General features: G+C 42.3%; 2 protein-coding genes across 2 annotated transcripts; both read right to left on the minus strand.

Moving 5' to 3' along the window:
* Positions 1-226: 226 nt before the first annotated feature.
* Txndc12 (thioredoxin domain containing 12) lies at positions 227-26,780 on the minus strand. The gene is made up of 7 exons (XM_028787458.1): positions 26,536-26,780; positions 16,341-16,401; positions 9,913-9,965; positions 6,113-6,186; positions 4,331-4,400; positions 2,910-2,993; positions 227-983 (listed from the first exon to the last, which is right to left on the minus strand). The coding sequence occupies exons 1-7, from the start codon at positions 26,624-26,626 to the stop codon at positions 904-906; spliced, it is 513 nt and encodes a 170-aa protein (XP_028643291.1). The 5' UTR covers positions 26,627-26,780; the 3' UTR covers positions 227-903.
* On the minus strand, positions 13,153-14,700 carry Kti12 (KTI12 chromatin associated homolog). Its single transcript, XM_028787447.1, has one exon. It carries the CDS (start codon positions 14,676-14,678, stop codon positions 13,608-13,610), a length of 1,071 nt encoding a protein of 356 aa, XP_028643280.1. The 5' UTR covers positions 14,679-14,700; the 3' UTR covers positions 13,153-13,607.
* Positions 26,781-26,844: the final 64 nt, after the last annotated feature.

Below are 26,844 nucleotides of genomic sequence, written 5' to 3' on the forward strand. Positions count from 1 at the left end.
GAGGCCAATACGGGGGAATCACTTGAACTTGAGTTTGAGGACACCAGGGCAACATAAGATTCTACTTAATAACAAAGGAAATGCCCTGGTATTCATCTGGATGTGGATGGTGGAGGAACATGGGTCCTAGGCTAGGACTCTTAGCACAGGCTAGACTAGTTTTCTTCCTCATTCTCCTCTGTAGCTACACCTTCTTCCCTGTTCATAACCAAAAGCCACAATAGCATCTTTCCATTACAAGTTTTAATAAAGCTTAATGAAACATATTTTATCTCTTGTGTTTGTTTTAACCCCAGTACAAAAATACAGTTGGTGAATTGACAAAATGGCTTCATGTAGGGTTTGCAGGTTTGAGTTTCTCTAACAGCAACAGGGAAAGCATGCTTCCAGTCGGGGCGGAGTCTCTGCACACAGCCGTTGTTGACACGCATTCGTGCAAACAGGGATGCCTGAGCAAAGAAGGAAGGGCGCAGGGACTCAGGAAGACGTCCAGAAGTATTACCAAGACAAAGGGAGAATGCCTTCTTTAAAAATTGGTAATTCCTGCAATTTGTACACTATAGAAAAGATACTTCCGGTTTGTTTCACTTCAGCTTGAGTACAGTAGGAGGAAATGAGTAAAGACTCAAATACTGACATGGAGTTAATCTCCAAGTGGCTCAAGTTTTGTATCAAACAGTTTCATTCTTTACATTCAAAGGAATGGATATTTAGGAGAGAGGGAGCAGATGACAGTCAGTCAGCCATGCTGCTGGCTCCACAGTCCAGTTTGTCAGCAGCCCTCTCCCACAGCGAGGGTTCCTTCCCGTGTAGGCAGAAGCATGGTTTCCGATGGTTTAGCTGTTCTGGGTGGTTCTTCAGTATTCTCTCCCTGCTGCTTTTCTTCCAGAATACTCACTCATGTCACAACTCATCCTGAAAGTGTTTCTCTCTGAAGGCATCACCTGTCAGCCTCTCCTGAGCTTCCTTCATCCCTTGAACAACTGGAAAAAAGGCAAGGGGTGGGTTAAGTGTGGGGCACCTTTATTATCTGACGTGGGACAACACAGTTTTAGGAGAAACAAGATAAAGATCTCCTTCTGGATTTCAGCCCTGGTATCATGGATCTGCTTTCCCTCCTTGAAAGAATGCCACTGACATCGAACTGGTACAAAAATTAAGCAGAGAATGGATAATTCAAGTGTTTCATACGTATCAAGACATATAAAAATGCTAGTTGTTACTTTGGTTAACCTCTAGCACTCTTGCTGACCCCCTGTCATGGCTGCACGTGCTCACTTGACACTTGGGGACGAAGGAACACCCTCCTGCTGCCCCCTTTGGAATGTCTGGTCACATTGATCATGATGTGTGTGTAAACACGCACATATGTGCACACTGCAAGAGATGATCTTTACTGAAGGGTGTCATCATATTTTACTATTAACCTACAATAATGGAAAACGTCAAGTTTTTAGGGGGAAAAAAAGAGGCTCAAGGAAAGAGAGCGGCAGGTGAATGTCTTATGCACTGACACCCGCTATGTACTGACTTGTCCTTCTAGGACAGTGACGCCAGTGCAAGCCTGGGAGCTGTAGCTCTAAAAGGGTAGGGGAGGCGCTGGGCTGAGCCAGTCTGTCCTGGGAATCTTGCAGACACCATATGCTTATAAAAGCAGCTAACATGGGTAGTTTAGTTTTCCCCTTTATGTTCTACTTATGTTTTCAGTAAAGACAAGTTTGAATGTTTCCAGTTTCATGCTAACTAAGCCACGAGGACTCTAGGAAAAGCCTTGTGCTCACCTTTGGACTGTGTTAGTGTAGGGATGACAATAGCAAGAGTGTAAACAGAAGGTGAATCTTGAGAGATTTAGGACTGGCAGCCCCACTGCCCTTCTCTGTGTGGAAAAGTCTACATCTCTAGGAACCTGCATTAGGCTGAGACAGATGCATCCTCCTGACCAGGGGGCAGAGATATAACATCTCCTTGTCTTCCACTTTCCTATTTTAGGAATAAGAGTTCCAAGAATGGGAAACACACAAGTGACTTGGCAAGCTCACAATAGGTGACACGCAGCAACTTAATAAGCAACTAACAGCACAGGACATCTATTCCAACTCTGCCTCTACAATGACAGTGCTTCAAAACCAAGAGACCAAAAAGCGAGGCAGATACATCGGCGTCCTTCCCCACTGGGCTAAGGCCACTCCCTCTGCTGCAATGTGCTGTTCCCATTTTCACTGTAACTCACTCTTAGGGACTACACGTTTCTAGCAAGTCCTACCCTACACACACTCACTTTCAGACTGTGAAATGTCCTTGTACCTTTCTAAGGATAGATTATTATTTTGTACTACATTTTTTTGTGTGTGCACGTGCAAAGCATTCCTATGTGAGAGCACCTGTGTAGAGGTCAGAGGACGACTTGCAGGAGTCAGTTCTCTTCTTGTACCAGTGCTGGGGATTGAACTTAGGTCATCTGGTTTAGCAGCAGGTGCCTTTACCCACACCATCTTGTCAGTGCCAAATTCTTACATTGGCTGTCCATTTAGTTTAATATCTATAAACTGCTTTGGCTTCCTCAGCTAAGTTTGTATTCCTCTTCCTCTGGATTCTTACAGGAAGAACAGTATAGGTGTAATGGAAAAACAAAACAAATCAAATCCAACTCTGACTTACTGAGGCCAGAAGCCAGTAACTACCTGCATAAGCTCAGCCCTTTACCTTCCAGTCAGCCATCAACTTCCCACTGGAGTCTAAGCAGCTGGAGAAAGGCTCAGTTTTAGCTGTCTGCCAACTGTATTCAATACAGGATCTAGCCAAAAGCTAGTCATGTGGGCAATGTTCAACCAACAGGCTGTACAGCTAGGTTTCTGTCACAGACCTTGCCCATGACCAACCATCCTTCCTCCTTTTTCTCAGAACGATACCTTGCTCAGCACTGACGTAGAAATACTTGTAGCTGGGGTTTCCACTCTCATTGATGATCTCAGGACGCACCTTGCCACTGGGATCTATGGAAGACAAATGGTGTGAAGACCTCGGCAATGACAACAGGAAGGTATTCTGAACACAAGGTCCTCGGGAGATATGACCCATCTCTGCAGCCTATTAGGTCACCACCCTACATGTGAAGTTTCATTCTACAATCATAAAAAAGTACATGTACTTCCTTGAACATAGCACACCACCTCTACCCCATACCTTGGCAAATGCTATTCCCTTTCTGGACTGTTTCTTTTCTGCTTGATGATGATAGAATTTATACATTTCCTTATTTGTACCATCCATTAAATCTGGCCAAAAGTTTTTCTGTATATTAATTTTTGTTTTTTGGGCTTTCGTTTTTGTTTTTTGAGATAGGGTTTCATATATTCTAGGATGGCCTCAAACTTCCTATATAATTTAGGCTGGCCTTGAACTCTTAACCTATCTTCCTGTCTTATTTCTAAGTGCTGGAATCATGGATGTGTGCAACCACACCTGGGTGCCCAAATGTTGAATGAAAATTAGGTGGTCATCCTATCTTATAAAAATTGTTGAAAGATGGCCAGGCAATGGTGGTGCATGCCTTTAATTCCAGTGCTCAAGAGGCAGAGAGACAAGCATATCTCTGAGTTTGAGGCTAGCCTGGTCTTCAGAGCGAGCACCAGGACAGCCAGTTACATGAAGAAACCTTGTCTTGAAACCAACCCCCTCCCCAAATTGTTGGAATATAAAGCTGGGTATGGTGGGACACACCTTTAGTCCCAGCACTGAGGACACAGTGTCAAATAGATTTCTGTGAGTTTGTTGCTAGCCTGGTCTAAAAGTGAGTGCCAGGATAGCCAGGGTTATTATACATAGAAACCCTGACTTGGAAAAAAACAAAGCAAAACAAAACAAAACAAAACAAAACAAAACAAAATAAAAAACTTGTTGAAAGACACATGTCTGGTTCTGTTATTCCATTGGGTTAGCTGCATACAGACCCGGGGGTAGTAACTGTTTATCTATCTTGAGTAGTGTCTTAAATGGTGTTTGATAATGGGTGATGTCCAAATGACTTTGAATGACTCAATGGACGGTCACATTCTTTATCTTACCTGATAAAAACAGACATTCAATGGTAAAAGCATGTTAATTCTCATATTCAGATTCTTACCACCACCACCTGTAGCCAGCCTCAAACACATGACCCTCTAGTCATGTGTGCTAGAATTGAGGGCATGCAGCACCTCCTTCCTGGCCCCTTCTTTTTGAATGTTTGGTTGTTGGACATGTCAGTTTGTTACCAGTACAGTTCTAGTGCTTATCACTTCTCTCTCCCCACACCTGACCCTGTGTCACCTAACAAACTCTTCTGCCTTACCCAAGAAAAGGATGCGTGGGATATAACCCCCATCAGGACTGAAGTCTTCATCCCTGGGTTCCTCTTCATCCTGTTAAAATTAAATATAAACCATAGATTAGAACATATTCTTCCTCTCTTCAAAGCCTTTCAGTGGATTCCAGGCTTGCTCAGGCAAGGGGGCTCCATGGGATCTGCCCATGTCCCCCTGGCCATTCTTAAACTTCATCTTCTACCTTGTTTAGGCATCTTTAGATACATGAACCTGCTTATTGTTACTGTCATTCGTAAACCGGACACACTCACAACTTGGGCTTCTGGACTGGGTCTGCTTGGACACACACTTCCCAATCATCCCTGGGTTCACTACCCTTAATGCTTCTGATTTTTGATCAAATATAATTTTCTTTTCTAGACACCTATTTTAAATTGTGAGTTATAGTATCTCCTTTACCCTTAACTTTCGGCTGCAGCATTCACACCATCTTATGTATCCCATTTTACCTGTTTCCCCATGCTAGAATGCTACTTCAACAAGAATGTGTTCTGTTCGCTGCTGCACACCCAGTACCTCCATCACCCACTAGCACATAGGACCTCCTGAATGCATGAAGAAAACTGACGCTGTGGCTACACTTCTTTTTTTTAGTTATTTATTTTATGTGTATGAGTATTTTGCTCCCATGTATGTCTATGCACTATATGTGTGTACGATACCCTTGGATGTCAGAGGAGGGCATCAGATCCCCTGGAACTGGAGTTATAGATGGTTTTTAGCCACCATTTGGGTGCTGAGACTTGAACTTGGGTCCTCTACAAAAACATCAAATGCTTTTAAACACTTAGCCATCTCTCCAGCCTGTGGCTATACGTTCTTACGTTGGAGGTCCTCACTGGAAACATCTTGTCCTCTGTGAATGGGAAATTCCAGTTTACCCCAGAAAGTAATGAGATCATGTTCGTGGGAAATAAAGAGTAATTTTATGGCTTGTGGTGAGGTTCCCATTTCAGGGATTACGTAGGGTCACTTATTTAAATTGCTTTAATTAGCACTGGGATACACTAGTTATATAGGCAACATGTTCGATACCTCAATGCTGACTGTTAATGTGTTCAGAAGATTCTTGGATCTGTGTTTAAGCAAACAGTCTCTTTAAAAAACCTCATGTCTAGAAGCATCCCTGTGAAGTACTACATGATCCCACACTTGAAGAGCATGGCCTGAAGAGGAGCACAGCTCCGTCAGGATATCTGCTCACTTATTAGGTTCTTAGGATTTTAATAAAAATCACATACTTGACTTCAGGCCTTTCTATAAAATGGAAACAATACCAATGACCTAAAAAAAATCCCAAGTCTAACTCTTGATATTCTAAGATTCAAGACCACAAGAGCTGAATTCTGTGTGAAGTGCATAAAAGATGCCTCCACGAGGAATCAGGAAGGTTGAACATAAAAGTCTAGCACAACCAAGCATCTAGTAGGTGCTCAACTGAATCACAATTTGCAGGAAGTTGTAGCCTCTACATATGACTGCCTATAGAACAGCTATAGGAAGATGTAACATGTATCATAATCAAAAGCTAAGGATGAAAAAACTCCAAATTTTAGTCACTTACTCAAATTCTCCCTTCCTGATTCCTCTCCAGTGCTGGATGGCTAATACGTCTCTCCTGTAAACCTTAGCATTAGCGGTCAAGAGAAAAACAACATACAAGTAGCCAGCTCTGCCCATTTCACTTTATATTAAATCTAAAACAATATCTTAAAATCACCCCCTGGGGGAGCATCTTTATGTCTTACCTCCAGATTTACCATAACAAAATTATGGGACAGTTCTGAAATTTCTGTAGATTCTGCAAATTTGGGTTTTAAAGCTAGAGAGGGAAAAAAAAAAGATTTTGCAACGATAGAAACATACTCAAACAGTAATTAGTATAAACATCGATAACTGATGGTTCTGGCATTAGTTAAATTAACCATATAACTAAAACATTTTTAAGTCTACATAACTAAAATTGAGAGCTGGGAGATGGCTCAGTCTGTAAAGTGCTTCTAAGTTCAATCCCTAGCACTTACCAAAAAAGCAGGGCATGGTGGCATGCACATGTAATTTCAGCATCCAGGAGGTAGGTAGCAATACGTGGATCTCTGGGACTGCCTGCCTTGCTAGCCAGCTTTGCCTAATCTGATAGCTTCAGGTTCCAATGATTTTTTTTTGTTTTTGTTTTGATTTATTTTACTTATTTAATTTATATGTCTTCAGTCACACCAGATGAGGGCATCAGATCCCATTACAGATGGTTGTGAGCCACCATGTGGTTGCTGGGAATTGAACTCAGGACCTCTGGAAGACCAGTCAGTTGGTGCTCTTAACCGCTGTGCATCTCTCCAGCCCCAGGTTCCAATGAGGGGACTAGTAATACGGCTGAGTAGGTAAAAGCAATTGCCACGCAAGCCTGGCAACCTAACTTTGAACCTAGAAACTATGAAAAGGTAGAAGGAGAAAACTGAACCCATGAAGGTGTCCTCTGGCATCAACTCACACACCACATTAGTACACACACACAAGAATAAATAAAATGAAATAAAAAACATGGTGGAAACCAATTGGAAAAAGATATCCAAGGTTGATTTACAATATGGCCTCCACATGAATACAAATATACATGTCCTCAACGAGTACGATTAAAACAACGACAACAACAAAAACTAAAATTGAAAAACAAAAATCTCCAAAATGCCTGGTAGCACACAGTTGCAGACCTGATTCTGAGGAGACTGAGGCAGAAGAGTAACATGAACTTACTTGAGTTTAAGACCAACCTGTGGGGACATAGCAAGACCTATCTCAATTAAAAAAAAAACAAAAAAGGCCAGGCATAGGGTGTGGTGTGACACATCTTTACTTCCCAAGCTCCACACTCAGACAGGTGGATCTCTGTGAGGCCAGCCAGGACTAGATGATAAGACCTTGTCTCAAATAACAATATGAAATAATAAGGACAAGTGTTTTTTATTTAAAACCAGAACTGGCCACCTCGGTTCTCATCCTGCTTCTGGCACTTACTTTGTTATGAGACTGCAACTTGCATCTAACTTAAGAAATAAGGACAATGGGGGTGGGTGGGTGGGTGTGGTAGTACAAGTCTTTAATGAAGGAGATAACAGGAGGACCTTGGTCAGGTTGAGGTCTACACATTGAGTTCTGACACAGCTAGGGCTACATAGTGAGACCCATTCTCGTAAGAAAGGGAAACAAATTATTCATGAGCTGAAGGGTACATAAGGACGTCCACTGCCACTCCTCAGTCCAATCCCTGTAACCTACATTACAGAACAGACTCCCACACGTTGTCCTCCGACCTCCAAACACTATAAAAAAATAAAATAAAAATTACAGTACGTGTGACTGCCACAGCACACATGGAGGTCAAAAGACAAGTGTGGAGTCTGTGCTCTCCTTTACCTTCCCATGGGCTTCAGGGGTCACTCACGCCAGACTTCAGGGATCACTCACGCCAGACTTCAGGGGTCACTCATGCCAGACTTGTGTAGCAAATGTCTTCACCCAGTAAGCCATCCCACTGCCCCCATTCTTTGTTTTTTATAGTTATGTTTCAGAAATTTCTATTGAAAAAGGAACCACAATGTTAGCAGTTGGTGGGGGGAGGGGGAGCTGACCATCACACTATAGCCCAGGCTGTCCCGAGACCTCGCTGGGGTTCTCATGCTCCAGCCTCCCAAGTGAGGCAAGAAGGAGCCCTAACTTCCCTTCTGCTTGTGTTTTCTAATGGGGTCTCTTGGGCTGGGGCTGTAGCTCAAGTTAGTAAAGTGCTTGTTCAGATGTGCAGTGCTTAGCTCCCCAATACTCAGGTAGAGTGGCACATGCTAGTGACTCCAGCATTTGAGAGGTGGGAAGATAAAAAGTTTGAGGTCATCTTCCACTACACAATGAGTGTATGTTTAGCCTGGGCTACACAAGACACTGACTCAAAACAAAATTAAACACTTATACAACAAATATAAATAAAATGCTGGGCTAGACAGGTGGGTCAGTGGTTGAAAACACTCCTCTTGCAGAAGACCTGAGTTAAGTCCCAGGATCCACAGGGTGGTTCACAACTAACTGTAACTCCAATTTCCAGGGGATCCACCCTCTTTTGCCCTCTGAAAGTACCAAGCATACATGTGGTACACATACACACATGCAGGCAAAAAAACCCACTCATATGTAAAATAAAATGAAAGTAAATAAAGTGGGTACTAAAGAAAAAGCAACTAAAATAAAAAAAATCCAGGTCATGCCTTTAATCCCTGTCTCGAAGAAAAAAAAAAAAGGTAAGTTTAAAAAAAGAAAGAAAAAGGAAACAAGGTCTTGTAACATTTTTAAGAATTCTGGAATTTTGGTTAAGAATGTGCTTTCATTTTAATCCCAGGTGTGGAGATATGGGGCTGCGTCACAGCAGCTGACTATGATTTGCTTTGTGCTCTAACAGAGGTGTGGCTTTGCCAGCTGCAGATAATTTCTGCCATTGTGTGACTTTGGAACTCTGGGAACTTTTCAGAGGGTATATAAAGGCTGAGGCACTGAGAGGTGAGGCTGGCTGCGGTTTGTTAGTCATCGTGCTGAAGGAGGAAACAAAGGAAAGAAACTAGATTCAAGGATCTCTCTCTCTCTCTCTCTCCTTTCTCTCCTATCTAGAGATAGGAGGTAAAATTGGGGAGGGATAAAAGGTGGCAAAAAGAAGGGCCCCACAAAGTAACAAAGACCAGCCAAAGAGTCTCTCAGTGGAACCCATGCTAGCCTTGAACTTCTGATCCTCCTGTTTCGGGTTCCCAAGTGCTGGGATTACAGTATGCACTACAGTACACCTGGCTTTTACATTCCTCTTATTTATTTTTATTAATTATGTGTGTGTGGAGGGTGGGGTATGCACATGAATGTGAGTGCTCGAAGGCCAGAGGTGTTAGATTGCTCCTGGAGCTGGAGTCACAGCAGTTAGTTGTAAGTCATCTAATGTGGGTGCTGGGTGTTGCACTCAGGTCCTCAGGAGGAGCTAGTATGTGCTTGTAACCAGGGTCATCTCTCTACTCCCTTATTTATTTTTGAGACAGAGACTCACTCTGCTGTCGAAGGTGGCCTCAAACTTGTGCCCATGCTTCTGCTTTGACCTCCTGAGTGCTGGTATCACAGGCACGGGCTGCCATGCCCGGCTGCACTTTTCAACTAGGGTTTTACTAGCTGTAGCATACCAGTGAAAAATAAAACCTGACTGGTATCACAACAGGCAGACAGAATACAACCACAGTCAAAAATATCCTCTGGTTTTGATTGGTTCCCTCCTTCCCTAAACCATTTATGTCCCTCTGTACAGGACTCCAGCCTCTGCTAAGATGTACTGTCTATGACATTAAAACCTTCATACTTCATAACTCTATCTTAGTCTTCCCAACACGCCTCGAGCCCCCTGCAAAGACAACTGCTAACTTCACGAAGGGAGACTGTGTGGAGGATTTTGTTGATATTGCTCAAGGCCATCAGCATCGACACTACCATGTCTAATACGCCTGAAGTCTGACGCTGATGGAACACTACTCACCTTTGCAGGCTCCACACCACGACTTATGGATGATCACCATCAGCGGCAAGCCACTTCAAAACAAAGAAATCACATTCTAGTAAAATCCTTCAAAAACACTCTAACTAACTGACTGGCTCACAGCAATCACAGCACTGTTCCTTTTGTCTGGTTTGAAAGGAAACTGAAACAGTCCAACTACTTAAGTCATAGATTACTATCAGAGAAACTAATAGAAACGCTGATGACTCTATACATTCCACACATTTGGGCTTTAAAAGTGGGGAGGGAAAAGGTAGAAGAAGAACATCAAATTACAATATTCTAAACATTATTGTTTTCTAAATGATTACTATCACATAATTGAAAATGCAAAAAGTAACTTTCATTAGTATGCTAAGTATAAAATTAAGACACAAAATCATCGATCGGGCCAGGGAGATGGCTAGGCAGGTGAAATGCTTGCTGTATAAGCATGACAGGTTGAGTTTAGATCCCCAGGGCTACAGCCACGTTTTCAGTTGTCTTTACATTCCCTGTGCCAACACATACAGTATTACTGACATTAAACACACAGCATTCACCATCCACCACTGCTATTCTACATGATTAACTTGTTAAGTAAGTTTTAGGTCAACTATTTAGCTATCTCACCTTAGGCCTGCTAAGACTCTGAATAGACTGACGCATGAGTGATATTGTTTGCTAACAGCTTATAAATCCCAAGTGTAAGCAGAGGAGAGGATCTAGGTGACCATAACTAAGATGCATTGAATGTGACTTTTATATGTTAAATACTTTGCATGCATTACACTACATATACAAACAACTCTAGAAACATTTTCTAAAAATTAGAGGTATGGGCCATGTATAGTGACACACATCTTTAACGCCAGTAGTCTGAAGGCTGATTTCTTTCTTTTTTTTTTTTTTTTGGTTTTTTGAGTGCGCCACCACTGCCCAGCTGAAGACTGATTTCTTAATTCAAGGCAAGCTTGCTCTAGTGAGTTGCTGGCTAGACAAGGTCATGTAGTAAGACCCTGTTTCCGTCCTCAATAAATAATTACATTTATTTGAGTGTGTGTGGACCCATGCACACTTCAAGGAGGGAGAGACCTAGCAAGAACCTGAGAGCATATACACTGTGGAGCTCAGAAGTCCTCTCCTTTTATGGAGTAGGTTCTGGGGATTGAACTCAGCTGGTTAGGCTTAGAGGGTAGGACTTTTGGCATTCCAGAACATCTCATCTGTCCTCCTGTGACTTTTGATGCAGGGTCTCTAACTAGTCTAACACTCGTGGCTACCCTCCTGCCTCAGCCTCCTGAATGCTGGAATTACAAGCATACACCATCACACTCATATAGGGTAGACACTATTGCTGGAGATTGAACCCATAGAAAAGAGAAAATTAATCTGTGACGTAGTCCAATGGTAAAACACTTGCTCAGCTTGTACAAGGTCTGGGTTCAATCTCCAGCTCAACTCAAAGAATCCTAAAAGATTAAATATCTGACCACAGGGGCTGTAGAGATGGCAGCTAAAAGCAACTGACTGCTCTTCCAGAGAACTCAGGTTTAATTCCTGTGCCTATATGGCAGCTTGCAGCAACTATAACTCCAGTTCCAGAGGATCTCAGACTCTCATACAGACAAAATACCAATGCATACAAAATAAAAATACATAAATCATTAAAAAACAAAACCTGACTACACAAAATGTAACTTCTGCCATTTATAAGTTTAAAAAAAAAAAAAAAAAGACTGACTCCCAGACTAATGTTCTTTTTGGCCATGAGAATATCCTTTATTTAGAAGAGCCATCTAGATAAAATATGTAAGTTTTTTTAAAGATGTATTTTATGTATGAGTGCTCTATTTGTTGTATGCTTGCATGATAACATGGCATCAAACATAAGAGGGCATCAGCTCCCATTATAGATGGCTGTGAGCCACCACGTAGTTGCTGGGACCTGAACTCAGGACCACTCAAAGAGTAGTCAGTGCTCTTAACCGCTGAGCCACTACTGACAGCTCTAGAACATGTAAGTTTAAACCCAAGTCAATCAAGTATAAACTAGAGGAAAATCAGAAATGAAGGTTGGAAAAGGTAGTTGAGGTTGCCTAGTTCAAACCTACATTTCATACATGAATCCTTCCCGCCCTTCAGATCAAAAAAGGTGGTGGACATTACCAAGGAAACCACATCAACCAAGGCAGCCCACCAGTTTTCAGAGCATGTATATATATTTTAGAATGTCTTGGGCCTGTCAAACATCTATTAGTCATTCTAGAACAAGAGTTAGCAAAAATAGTCTGTAGGCCAAAGTCAACCTACTGGTTGCTTCTGTACAGACAAAGACACATTTAAAACAACTTTTGTCTTCCTTTTTCTTTTTTAAAATAAGATCTTACTCTGAAACTTAGGCTGACCTCAGATTATCACCTCCCAAGTGCTGGGATTACAGGTGTGAACATCATACCTAGTGAAAATTTTGATGGTTGAAAAGCAAATCTAAAATACTTTTATGACACAAATATAATTCACATTCTTAGAAGACATTTGCTTACTTTTTTCAAGTAGCAAGAGACTTCCAAGGTCTAGAACATCTAAAAAGTTGGTCCCTTGTAGACCACTATTCTACAGTGGTATTTCAAATATTAACTTTTTAAAGCTGTTCCTCAAACTCCTAGCAGCTGGTCAATAGTCAATAATCTTCCACAGGTTATTCTGTGATGGCTAGCATTCATTCATTAAGCATGTTTGCACTTCACACAAACAATTTCTCAAGGTCAAAGCCAGGTCTGAAAAACTGTATGGATAATGAAAATCCAGTAGTGTTTGCTTCCAACAAAACTAAGATTACAGAGATGTTTCCCTTAGAATATGCTATAAAGGCCGGGTGGTGGTGGCGCATGCCTTTAATCCCAGCACTTGGGGGGCAGAGGCAGGCAGATTTTGAGTTCGAGGCCAGCCTGGTCTACAGAGTGAGTTCCAGGACAGCCAGGGCTACACAGAGAAACCCTGTCTCGAAAAACCAAAAAAAAAAAAAAAAAAAAAAAAAAAAAAAAGAATATGCAATAAAGCACAATTCAAAGTGCCATAGTATATAGGCCAAACAATCAAGCCTCTCATATAAAAATACTATCAGCCAAAGGTATGTGATGAGATATATATATATATATATACACACACACACACACACACACACACACACAATACTAAGTTGCAGGGAAAACATTAAATTACATCAAGAGTCCAGCAGACAATTTTAGAAGATTTTATTAGAGAAAATATCTTATGGTTGTCTTACACAAATATCAGTTTCCCAAGGACAGAACAAAAGATTTATCTGTGTTCGAGTTCCAGGATAGATAGCAAGAGGCACTGTGCTCAAAAATACTTGTAGTATGAAAGGGCCATCATAAATACAAAACTGTTATCTTCGGTTTTTACTTACAGTTGACTTAAAACAATTCTCCATCCCGATGGAAGGAAAACAGTGGTAAGTAGTATCCCTAAGTAGACTCCAACCGAAGGCACCTGATCTTTTTGAGTTAACACTCAATGCGTCAGCTTATGCTGCACACTCAAGGTATGGCAGAGGCAGTTAAGAAAATCAGCCAAACTTAGCAATATGCTTTGCAGACCTTCGTACTATTCCTAGACAAAGTACAATGAAATTCTGATAAAAGCCATTGCTGCCACCCACTACCCCATTAGTGCAAACTCTGGTTCAGATACTGAAGAAACATGTTGGCCAATTGAGGCAGGTTCTCGTTGTTGGGATGCATTTTAGTATAGGAAATAAACTGGCGTCGGAGGCGACTCAATTCTGCCAAGGTCAAGGGACGGGTAAATTGGAGGTGCTCTGTGGTGCCAGGAAGCTTTAATAAGTCTCCGGGTACAGCGCTCTTCTGTGCTTCCATCACAGCAGTCAACACCTGGCTCGTGGCCTGATCCAACTGGTGCAGAAAGCTGCCAGAGGCTAGGGGCTGGGACTGCGTAGACTGATGGGGTGGGGGAGCCCGATTCTCAAACAGTGCAGACTGGATCTCAGCCAGGGGCAATGGCTCTTCTAAACCCACCACGGTAAACAAGGGTCGATCCCAGCGGTTCCGCGAGTCGGGAGCCTCAAAGCGCTGCGCTAAGGACTCTAAAAGTTCGGGAGGAAAGGCACAGGCCGCCGGCTCTGCAGATTTCTCGGACTCCGGAGTCATTACAGCTGGAGGACTTGATGGCAGGATTTCCTCTGGATCCAGTTCCTTGGGGACAGCGGCCGGGACGCCCCAATTTGCTACCGGGCTGGCGGCGAGCTGTTCCTCCAGAGCGCCGGCTGCCTGAGGCTTCTCGCCGTTCTCGGTGCGCGGCCTCCAGCTCACACTGACAGCCGGGTCCCGGTTCTCAGAGGCGCCAGTCACCCGGAGCCTGCGGCTCGGCCAGTACGGCCGTATGCAGTAAACTAAGCAGAGCGGCGTGCGCGCGGCCCGCGCGAGGCAGTACAGTTCGTAGCGGAACCCCTTGATGTAGTTCAGGGAGTCTAGGATGACCACGTCCTGCCGGCTCAGGCGCCGCTCGACCGCGGCCCTCAGCGCAGCACGCAGCGCCTTCTCACCCGCAGAGTCGCCGTACACAGTCGGGTCCTGCGTGCCCAGCACCGAAGCATCGTCCACCACAAACACCGTGCGACCCTCGCCGGTCAGTGCCCGACGTAGCTCTTCCGTACGCTGGCTCTTGCCGCTGCACGGCAGCCCGCAAACTACGACAAGCGGCATGCTCTCTAGGGGCATTCAAGTGCGGATGATTTGCGTCAACTTCCGATATGAACCGGAAGATAAACCCAAACTTCCTGTTTTTCTACACTCTTACAGGACCTTTTGTTTCTATAGGAAACAGGAACTCTAATCTACTAGATCAAGGACCAACATTCTCAGAAAGGAGACGCAGGATCATTGAATGGCATTAGTTACTTACACCAAACATTAAAGGCCTCAACAGAATAAGATTACCCTCCGTCAAAGCACATCACTATCTATTTATTAAATGGAATTTAATGGGCATTCAACGAAATTACTAACACCACATTTAGCATAAAGAAGGCAATTTACAAATGATGTTTCTCTATTCAGGACTTCTCTTACACCTAGTAGCTCTTAGTAAATGTTTATTCATAACAACGATTTCAATCATCAACATCCTTCCATGGTTGAGGTCAGAGATGAACAGAAAACAGTTTATTTCCCCTAAGAAAATCAAGGTTCTTACCAAGAAGCATCAAATGTCCACACAAAGTAAACACTTCTATGGGTAGCTGTACGTTAGTGTGATGAACAGAAGTGAAAAAGCTGCTCAGAAAACTCCTTGAAGACTTGACTGATATTCGAATTTGTTTCTGTTTGGTAGAGGGAGTGCTAGGCTAGAGTCTGTGCATGCACTCTGCCACTGCACTACACCTTTGGGTCAAATTATTTGATTTTGAACTAATTAAAATTTTCATCTTGGATAGGGTTGCCAAATACAATGCAGATTTTCCAATTAAATCTGATTTTGAGATATTTTAAAAGTTGCATATTTAATATAATTATATATATTTAATTTTCCTTTGTGTAAAATTTGAGTTTAGCTAGGCTTATTATTATTATTATTATTATTATTATTATTATTATTATAATACTTGGCAACTCTACTGCAGAAGGTTTGGAACCCCAGTGTCTTGAGACTTAGGATCTGTTTTACAACAGCAAGTACTAGTTTGGTAGGTGCAGAAGTGCAAATGTGAGTATTTCTGTGATATAATGATAATATAATATAGGACACACATGCTGGAGTAGAGTAAGTCTCTAATACAGTACAGTAGACAAATGAAAGTCCACTTAATAGCAGTTTAAATACTGGAACGTAATTTCATTTTTCTGTATTTCAACTCTCTTTTTGATAAAATGTAACAGTTATTTCATAGTTGTAGCCATCTCAGAGGCTATAAAGACTAAATGAACCAGTCTCTGTAACACTGGCAGTTCCTTGCTCCTGCCTCCACCCTGACCCCTTAAGCTCTGGGTGTTTGTGTATAAACTAACCCTCCCTGAAACATTACACTATTTTAGCTGTAGCCTAGTAGGCAGTATAACTCACTGACTGAGAGTACAAAGAGGCTGTCAGAAGCTCAGCTCTGTTATGTACCAACTTGTGATCTGGGACAACTTAACTGCTGAGTGACTTTCTTATTTCTAAACAAAAGTAACAACAATACTTCACAGAAATGTTGTGAAACTAAATGCGTTAATCAATTCAGATTATTTGACACCTGGAACACAGTAAATGGTGAGTTTTTGTTATCAGGAAACTTATATAGTTCTTACGGGGCCTTGACGTGGCCCTTCATCTGAGAGCAATGCTAAGTTAATGGCTAGAAAGTTGTGTTACTATAAACAACCTGACACCGTGTTTGATACCTTGCAGCTGCTTCTTTCTTCCCATCTTCGAGAGTCCTCCAGTGTATATGATCTCCAAAACCTAGAAGGAAAGAGCCTTATAAACATCCATAAAACAAATGAAGGACACACATACAAGAAAGAAAGGAGACATGTTTGTAATATAGCAATGAATAGAAAAAAATTTTTTTTTCCTCTGCTAAATAAGGTTGGTGTTCAACAGCCAGCTCCACTGTTTTCTGGGCATACTGAATCATGGAATCACCTTCCCCAAGTCTGTTTTCAAACCTCTAAATGAGAGAACACCAATTCATTAGTAATTATTAAGGAGCTTAAATAATGATGAATCCTTTGTGAACTACTTACCACACTATGCCAGCAATATGGTGAGAATGAATGAGAACACAGTGAACAGGAACATCATCACTGAAGTGACAGGTAGTACAGCTTCAGACTCACAAAACCATGGATCTGTAACTCCACTTCCTATTAAGGCTGTGGAGTTTTGAATGAAGCCACCTAAGTCCCAGTCTCATCATCAATAAAAATCAAGACACTAATTTCTACCTCAGAATATTGGTACAAAGATGACATCAGGTGCATTAACTCTCGTTCCCACAATTCAGCCAGAATGGTCTTTTTCATTTTAAAACTACATTGGTTTATTTATGTGGGCATGCATTGCCATAGCCTCCATGTAGAAATCAGAGGACAACTTTCAAAAGCCAGCCCTCTCACCCAGCAGTGGTGGAGCAGTCTTTAATCCCAGCAGACTAAAAGCAGGCAGGCTGATCTCTGTGAGATCCAAGGGCAGCCTGGTCTACAAAGAGTAAACAGGACAGCCAAGGCTACACGAGAAAACTTGTCTTAAAAACAAAACCAACACACAAACAAACACACTGCCCACTTCTGCAATCCCACTTCAGCCTTTTCCTAAGACTCAAAACACTTCTGTCTCTTTATGCAGCACAATCCTCTTCCCTTCAGGCTCCACCTCCGCCTTTCTTCCCCCACTCTTACACTCAGGCACAAACAAGCACAGAGGGCATTTTCTTCTCTCAATCCACTCCATTCTTGTCCTAACATCACACTTCCCAGACAGAATCTTTAGACATTGTGTGTCTGTTTCCCTTACTCCAAGGAGAATTCTCTACGTGCTGGGACCAAGCCTCTTGTATCTTTCCCTGCTTCCCTAGCATTTAGCAATACATATGTCTATTCCAAGTATTTCATAAGAGTTCTCAAAATCTTAGTAGACCAAATCACATCTTATGTTATATCCAGAAAATGTCAGTAATCAAAATGTTAGCTGCTCTTTATTTAAATTGATTTATTCTATCCAGGTAGTAGTGGTGCATGCCTTTAATCCCAGCACTTGAGAGGCAGAGGCAAGTGGATCTGAGTTCGAGGCCAGCCTGGTCTACAGAGTGAGTTCCAGGACAGCCAGGGCTACACAGAGAAACTCTGTCTCGAAAAACAAAACAAAAAAAAAATTGATTTTTTCTTTCTAAATTTAAATATATATATATATATATATATATATATATATATATATACACACACACACACACACACACATATATATACACACACACACACACATATATTCCGTTTATCCTTTTGTCTTTCACTGATGCCTTTCTAATAAATAAATTTTACTATTTTCTTGTGTATATGTCTATATAATTAGAGTTGCTTGCATGAGCCTGGCTGGATGTGAAATTATCTAATAGGTTTTTTTCTGCCAATGTAATAAGCCAATTCAAGCTAAATTAAAAATATAAAAGCAGATTTATTGGGGGCAGCTCTGGGGTGGGTTCGCTGGTCTCAGAGAACAAAGATAGGGAAATAGGGGGGGGGGGGAAGATATCGATCTGAGGTGGCTGGGGTCCTTTTATCTGCAGCACACACCTGGTGTACCTGGAGGCAGCAGATGATTAAATAAGCAGTTTCTAGGTCCCTGAGAGCAGGCCAATAGAACTGCCTGTATATTAACAGGGTTAGGGGTTCCAGGTTTGGAGCCTAACATTATCTACTTGAGCTAGGGCAACTTACTAGTAGTTACACCACTGAGGAATGACTCCTTCTCCTCCAGAAACCAATCATTAAGTTATATACCTATTGAAGGACTGAGCATGGCAAACATGGCACCAACAGGTTTTGCTTTTTATCCTTCTTCCCCTCGCTAAATCGTAGACTACATTCCTAAAGCTGGTCTCCAAGGTCATTCCCTTATTTAGTTACTTCCTCCTCCAGCTATCAAAGTACTTAAATCAAGTAATCAGAAGCCCCCTTTTGTCTACCTTAACAGTCGACACAGAGCAACTCATCCCAGTGGGGTTTCTCCTTCCCATTATAAACTACCTTTTATCTATGAGCCTTTATCTCCTCTTTATCCAGAAGCAGTTCTTTGTCCCTCTAGTGCAAGTATCCCTCCCTTGCCTGGGCCCTTTTCTCTTCTCCTTTGTCCTCATATCCTTCCTGTCTTTGTTCCTTATTCCATACCCTTTGTCCCTCTGGGGCAAATAAATCTCCTTTGTGCTGAGAGTGTGTCCAGTGCCATTTCTGGTCCTTTTACCTATAGCTCCTCATGGAGGATGAGGGCCTGTGAAACCCTTGTGCAGGTAGCCACAGCTGCTGTGAGTTTATGGTACAACAGCTCTGTCACATCCAGAAGACAGCCATTCACAGCACTCCTTCCCATCCTCCGGATTTTATTCTTTTTGCCACCTCTTCTGCGACATTCCTTATACCTGCTATTATTATATGGGTACAGCATATTACACAAGCCAATTCAGGTTATCTTAACAATAATTCGTCTCTCTAGATCTCCATTTTTTCAAGACTCAAATAGGTATAATAATTGTCTCTCAAAAGGTTACTGCTGAATAGCAAACAAAATAGAAAAATGTTAACACAGTCAGGGTATGAACATCAGTATGGAGTAGCTTTTCTTTACAGTTGAGGCTTCAAGAAGCCAGTCAGCTATATCAGGTCTTCTCACTGCTAAAAAACTAACCTGGGGTTTAACATCTAGCCTTGTGCCCTCCTGCCCACCTTCCCTTCCTTTCTGCTTGTTTTCAAGAGTTGTTTTCTCTGTGTCGCCCTGGCTGTCCTAGAACTTGCTCTGTAGACCACACAGAGATCCTATTTACCTCTGCCTCCTGAGTGCTGGGATTAAAGGCATTGTGCCACCACAGCCTGACACCTTATGCTTTTTCAATCACTGTATTTGTCTTTCAGAAATTTATTTCCCCCTCGTGAATTAAAATCTAATTATTATCAGTGTTCTTCCAAAGGGAAATAAAAGCTCCCTCCTGTTAACACACAGGAGCGATGTCCAAACCAACCACCACCATTTTTCAACCTCAACAGCATAGGCTGCTAGCAGCCATCGAAGAAGGGGTGTCATTTACCTAAGACTAAAGTTTGATCCTGAAGGGTGAATAACAGGGTGACATTGGGAGGATGCCGGGAACAAGACTGGAAGGTGCTCAATGTGTCTGTCATCACTTTACTCACAGGCCTCAAACCTGGACAACTGGCCACATGCCCAACTAAAGAGCCTGAGAAGCACACTCACAAAACAATGAAATCCCAGAGAAGCAGATTTTCAAAGCAGACTCATTACTATAGCAGAAATCTCTCCACAAACACAAAGGAAAACAACGTCAGATGAACAAGCAAAGGTGAGGTCACCCACCCCAAAAACAAATAATCTGCTATCACGTGGCAAACTTGAGACAGCATTAGATTCTCCTATTAAACCACTAGAGAAAAATAGAGGGTTCCTGGTCCCCAGTGCAGCTCACTCCCCAAACCATCTTGGGGGGGGGGAACATTCCCCATGTTTGGACTCCAAGGTAGTTAATGATGAATAATTACTGAGAGTTCACCACCACAGAGCCACAAACTGCTAAACAACAACAAAACAAAACAATTAACCAAAGTAAGAAAGAAAATCATCAAAAGCAACAGAATTAGACTATGAGAACTTTAGGTACTAACAAGGCTTAACAACCACAGAATTAAAAAAACAAACACAAATGACATTTGATGTGTTTAGAAAAATACCACTTAAATTCACGGAATCACAAATTAAACTGTCAAGTCTAAACCAGGAAAGGTGGCGCACATTTGCAATCCCATCATTCAAGAAGCAGAGATAAGAGGACCGTAAGTTTAGGGTTATGCTTTGAGTCATACTAAGTTTTTGAGTTTTGAGGCCAGCCTGGGATTCATTCAATTCTGTTCCCAAACCAAACAACAAAACAAACAAAAGCAAGGGCAGGAGAACCATATCAGGCAGTAAAGAGCTTACACAGGACTTGAGTTTGAGCCCCAGAACCCACCTAACATGGGCTGTGATACCAGCAAGCTACCGACAGATACAGGTTGTGAGAGTCTGAACTGTGCACAATGTCTCTTCCTGCAGATGTTGAGGTTCTCATCCTCAGTATTTTATAGCTGTGTTTGAGGATGTGGTCTTTAAAGAGGTAATAAAATTGGCCAGAATTAAATTAATATTTATTCTATCCCTCTCCCTCTCCCACTCCTCTTCTCTCTTCTCCTTTCCTCCCCTCCCCTCCCTCTCCTCTCTCAGTCTCTCCCTGCATGTATGTCTGTTTGAGGGTATCAGAAGCCATAAAACTGGTGTTATATATAAGAGTGCCATGTGGGTGCTGAGAATTAAACTCAGGTCCTCTGGAAGAACAACCAGTGCTCTTAATTGCTGACCCATCTCTCTAGGCCCAAAAGTTTTTGTTTTGTTTTTTTCAAGTCAGGGTTTTTCTGTGTAGCCCTGGCAGTCCTGGAACTCCCTCTGTAGACCAGGCTGGCCCTCATTGATTCTCCTGCCTCTGCTTCCCAAATGCTGGGATTAAAGGTATGCTCCCCCAACCCCCAGCCATAATACTTGAAAGAAGAGATTAAATATACACAGAAGGAAGACCATGTTAAAACAGCAAAAGAAGATAGTCACCAACAAGCAGAAAACAACCCTGCCAACATCTTGATCTTGCTTTCAAGACTTTAGAATCATTAAAACAAAAATTTCTGTTGTTTAAACCATCTAATCTAATGCTGAGGAGACGGCTCAGTCTGTCAGGTGTTTGCTACACAAGCATGACGACTCGAGTTCCATCTCCAGAATCCCTGTAAAAGCTGGGCAGTATGCACATGCAGCTCTAGTGCTCAGGGGGTGACTAGAGGAGACTCCTAGAGTTCACTAGCAGCCAGCCTAGCTGAGTCCCAGTGAATGATCCTGCCTCAAAAACGGGGTGGATGGCCCTCTGAAAAACAATGCCTGTGGTTGACCTGTGCCCCCCCCACATGTACATGCATGAGCACACACACAAATAAGTACATAAGACAAATACAACTCCATTCACTCAATCTATAGCACTTACTAAAGTAGCCCTAGCAAACTAATAGTGCCATTACATTCATCCGAACGCACAAAATATACATTAGGAGTGAACTGTAATATAAACTGGAAACCTTTATTAGTAAATGTGTCAACATTGGCCCATCAGCTATAACAAACAGTCTACATTAGTATAAGAGGCTAATAAGTAGGGAAGAGGGGTTGGAGAGATGGCTCAGGAGATAAGAGGGCTGATCACTTTTCCAGACGCCTTGAGTTCAATTCCCACCAACCACATGGTGGCTCACAACCTTCTGTAATGGGATCTGACGACCTCTTCTGTTGTGTCTGAAGACAGTGTACTTACATTAAATAAATAAGTAAATAAATCTTAAAAAAAAAAAAGTGGGGAAGGGAAAGGGTATATATGTAAACTCTTATTTTCTGTTCTTTTTTTTTTAATGTGTACTTGCAGGTATGTGTATGATATGAGCACAAGCCATGGCATATGTGTAGAGGTCAGAGGGAAACTTTTTGGAATGAATTTTCTTTTACTCGTATGTTGGTTCAAGGGATCAAACATAAGTGGACACACGTGTGCAGCAAGTACTTCTATGCGTTGAACCATCTCTCAGGCCCCCTTTTTTATTTGCTCAATTTCTCCACAGACATAAAATTGTTCTAAAAGTAAGTCTACTGGGTTTTTTTTTAAAGCATCAATGGAGAGGTTAAAATAGCAACCCAGAGACAGGCAGAGTTCAGCTCTCCTGAATGCACCACAGATGCAAAGAGATGGAAAACATAAGAACTTACGATAATTAAGAAAATCAATAATGATAACATTGTTTCTTTAATTTTTTTGTTTTCTTTGAGTAGCCCTGGCTGTCCCAGAACTCTCTCTATAGACCAGGCTGGCCTCTAACTCAGTGATCCACCTATTTCTGCCTCCCATGTGCTGGGATTAAAGGCATTCACCACCACCATCCAGCTGGATTTTTTAAATATAGCATTTTTTACAATGTGTTTACAGGTATTAGTTTATTTATCCTCAGAATAACCTTATGATGTGCTAATGCTATCCTTCCTTCTTACAGATAAGGAAACTGACGTTAAAGAGCTTGCCTAGGGATCCATTGCCCGTGAGAGGCAGAGCTAGAACTAGACCAAAGGTGGTTGCCTTTATAGTTAGACCCATTCGCTACAGTTCAATGGATGGCTCACTAACAATAGCTGAAGATGAAAGAAGGAGTGCACCTTGAGAACCTGACTTCAGCTACAGAACACCCATGGGGAGGGGAGAGGGGAAGGTTGTTGCTTTGTTTTTGTTTTTCCCTTTCCTCTTGAAAGATAACTTAGACAGGTAGTTTTAAGCACCTATTCTCCTGGCCACGGCAGCCCGGAACCTCTGCAGAGTTCAGTTTTCTAAGGTGTCATCTACAAGGCAGTTTATGCCAGCCAGCTGCCAAGGAAGCTAAAGGTTCCCACATCAACGGCTCTTTATTCCCACCCAAGAAGATGTTTAAAACAGGAAAAGCCAGTTCTAAACACAGTATTTATGTCAGTGTCCAAGTTCTTCCTAAAGATTGTTTTAAAGACATCAGAGAAGCGTCACCCCCACGCTCCAGCTGGTGAAACCTAAATAAGGAAAGGTCAAATGTCAGAACTGGCAGCCAGGCCTGAGTTCGGCAACACTGTACCTGGAAGGTAGAGTAACAGTGTAGCCAAGTGATGCCTCTGTCAGAAAGCGGCCTTTCTACCATCTGTGCAAATGTTAAATATAGCTAACGAAAATATCTGTCTCATGAAGTGACAGTGGCTGTAAACAGGACATGGATCGTAAGTGTTACTGTGCCAACTTTGAATTGCAGAGACTGAAGTCATCTATTTCTATTATAGGCAGGAGAGCACATGAATGGCCTCTTTCTAGATTCTGCATTGGAGGCCAGAGTGGTGCACTGGGTAAAGACATGGGCTCTGGGATTCATCTTCCTGCTCTCTACTTACTAGTTAACTCCTAATGTTTCATTTTAAATTCTTCATCTGTGAAATGGGATAATAATAAAAATATTACCCAATTCATAGTTACTATGTATGAAAAAATGTACAGATCAGTGCCTGGAAGCTAGCAGAGCAGAAGTGAATGCTAGTGATGACACTTCTTTCCAGGTGATAAAGTTTAAGTTTCTAGTCTATTGAGAACAATGAACATGTTTTCAGACGCCGGAATGTTAGGGCTGCGGAGGCCCTTAGGACGCATTTCTAGTTCAACTCTCACTTAGTAAATGGTCACCAGGGAAGATGAGAGCTGGCTAAATGGCCTGACAAGATTAAAATCGAGGCCTAATAATTCCAGTCTAGTGCACACTACTTCACACCAATGTACTTCCTCTTCATAATGAAAACTGTTGGGGGAAGGTAGGAAGGGTTACTCATTGTTTCCTCTCTGCAAGCAACCAAGGTATCTTCTGGAATGAGCTAGAGCTATTTAGACATTTTGGAAGAAACAATACTCATCACAATTTTCAGAAATTCCTGCCTCAGGTAGGACTTTTCACTTTTTTAATGTGGGGTGAGTATATTTCATGTGTCCAAAGAATCTATACACACTCGATACATAAAACAAACACTTAAAATGACATTAATTCCTTTTAGAAACAAGTAAGTATTCCTAACTGGGGGAAATAATAACATTTCACTTACTAGAGTGTGTGACATGGTATTCGTCTCTTGCTTTTTCATTCAATTATCACACACTAGCTCTCCCAATTGAGTTCCCTGGAATGTAGAGACACACTCGCCTGCTTCTACCTCAAGTCCTGGGATTCAAGTCTTCAATATATTTTGGAGTTGTTTATTAGGCAATGATGCTAATTGAACAGCATAGAACTTACTGCCTGACAAAGAACTGATACTCACACAACACTTCATAATGTTATATGCACTCAACACAGTCAATTGAGCAGGGTACTTTACGTGTTGAATGTCTGAGGTAACAGTCATACCCATTTTGCAGCTGAGGAACTGAGGCTGTGAGAGATTAAGCTGTTTGTCACAGGCATCTGGTTTGGTCACCGGCAGAACACATTGAAACTCAGCTCTGAATACACTCTAGCATTCTAGTCTCCCTCTGCCCATACAATTCTATTCTAAGTACCCAGCAACCTGTTTCACAATCAGATCATCAGTATTTGGAATATTTTGACCTAATAGGACCACTATGCAGTTTTTAGCGCTTCCTTCATAGGCAGAAACCCACACATCACTTTAGAAAAACTTTTTCTCAAAAGAAAAAAGAAAGAAAGAAAAGCTTTTTCTGACCTTCCTAATTCAAGTAAATGCCAGCTGCTTTCCGTCTTCAGCCTTTTTACCTCCCAGTCTACCACAGTATTATATAAGCTGAAGTCCTTTTATTAATCGGTCACGGATCTATGCTACTGTTCACTCTCTTTCTGACTTAAATATACACCCAATGAAAGCAAGAACCTTGTCTCTAGTACTCGAGTCAATGATCAAAACACGGTTGATGATCAAAAATCAATACTGAACAGAGGTGACTCCATTTAGGTCCATGGAATTTCCACTCAGTCTCCTTGCCTACCAGTGAGTGTGAAAATAAAGAGCATGGGCCAGTGGTTAAGAGAGCCGTTGCCCTTCAGTAGACTCAGGTTTAGTTCCCATGTTAGACAGCTCACAACTGCCTGTAACTCCAGCACCAGGGGGACTGACACCCTCTTCTGGCCTCCTCGGGCCACACATTTACCTACACACACACACACACCACAGACACACAGACACCACAGACACGTGCAAATACACACACAAAAAAATCTTTAAAAAAATAAAAACATGATTGGACCTAGAGATGTCTCGGAACAGTTGTGAAACAACTTTAGTAAGCATATAAAAGCCTGGCATGGCAAATCATGCATGCAACCCTGAAAATTAGGGATAGGATCCCATGAGCTTACTGGCTAACTCTTCTAGCCTAAATGGTGAACTCAAATTCAATGAGACTGTTTCATAAGGTGGAGAACAAGCAGAAGATGAAAACACTCAATATCCTCCTCTGGCCTAGTCATGTGTGTTGTGCACCAAAAACCACGTGGGTACATACCACACTTAAACACACACACACCAGCAGCAGCAGTAGAATCCCATACAGTAGGTCAGAACACAAGATAGTCAAAGCAGGGTTGGGATCCATTTACAACTCACCCAGTTAGTCAATTCGGCTACCCCTCCCCCCCCAAAAAAAAGAACTGATGAGAAGGATATTCAAGTTTAGAAAAAGAGAGGTAGGTAATACACGGAGTTGGGGTTCATACTTCCTAACCTTCATTCATAACCACACTAGCGGAGCCACACCAAAAACAACTGTTGGTGATCTAGCAAAAGGTCTAGCCTTCAATTGGCTCTCTCTTCTGCATCTCTTGGGGGAATCGGGAACCGGGTCTTGAGGGGTAGAGGGAAATGTGGTGAGAAACCTTCAGAGTCAAGCGACTAATATACAGGTCACCAGCGACCCTTTTTCTTCTGGAGGAAAGGTGATGGTTCCTGGAGGCGTCCCAAGCGCCTAACACGACACCTAATTGGACTCTTAAAACAACCTAGTTCTAATTTAAGGGCCTTATCTTCCCAAACCCAAGAATTACGAGCACCTTCAAGTACAACTTCCTTCTTAAAAGAACCCTCTGCGGGACCTGGTACTCCCGACCCCAAGAAATGCCCAAAAGCAGTTGGGGAGGATAAAAAGGAATCTGAAGTGGCCTAAGGTTCAGCGAAAGAAGAAAAGTGTTAAGACAAGGAGGAGGCCCGGGGTCCGAAAAGATTACGATAATAACAAGGTCTGACCCTTTCCAAGCCCAGTGCGTCCGTCTGAAGAAGTGATGAGGAGCAGAAAACTGAAGCTCAGCAAACAGGTGGCTCCGAAGCGAAGCGACATCTCCCCGGTGGTAGTTGCACAGAGCCACCGGATTGAGCGAACACAGGATTTCCAGCAGAAGCTCCGCTCTGCCCCCTTATCGCCGCTCAGCCCAACCCCTCGGATTCCCAGATTTTTTTTTTTTTTTTTTTCCTCTCCAAACACTGAAGGAAGTGATGTTAGACGGATGTGGGCGGTGCCTCGGGGGTCCGCTTTCGAATGGAGTAAGTTTAAAGGTG

This window comes from Grammomys surdaster, unplaced genomic scaffold, assembly GCF_004785775.1.
Source record: "Grammomys surdaster isolate TR1022 unplaced genomic scaffold, NIH_TR_1.0 100, whole genome shotgun sequence".
In the NCBI taxonomy this organism is placed as follows: domain Eukaryota; kingdom Metazoa; phylum Chordata; class Mammalia; order Rodentia; family Muridae; genus Grammomys; species Grammomys surdaster.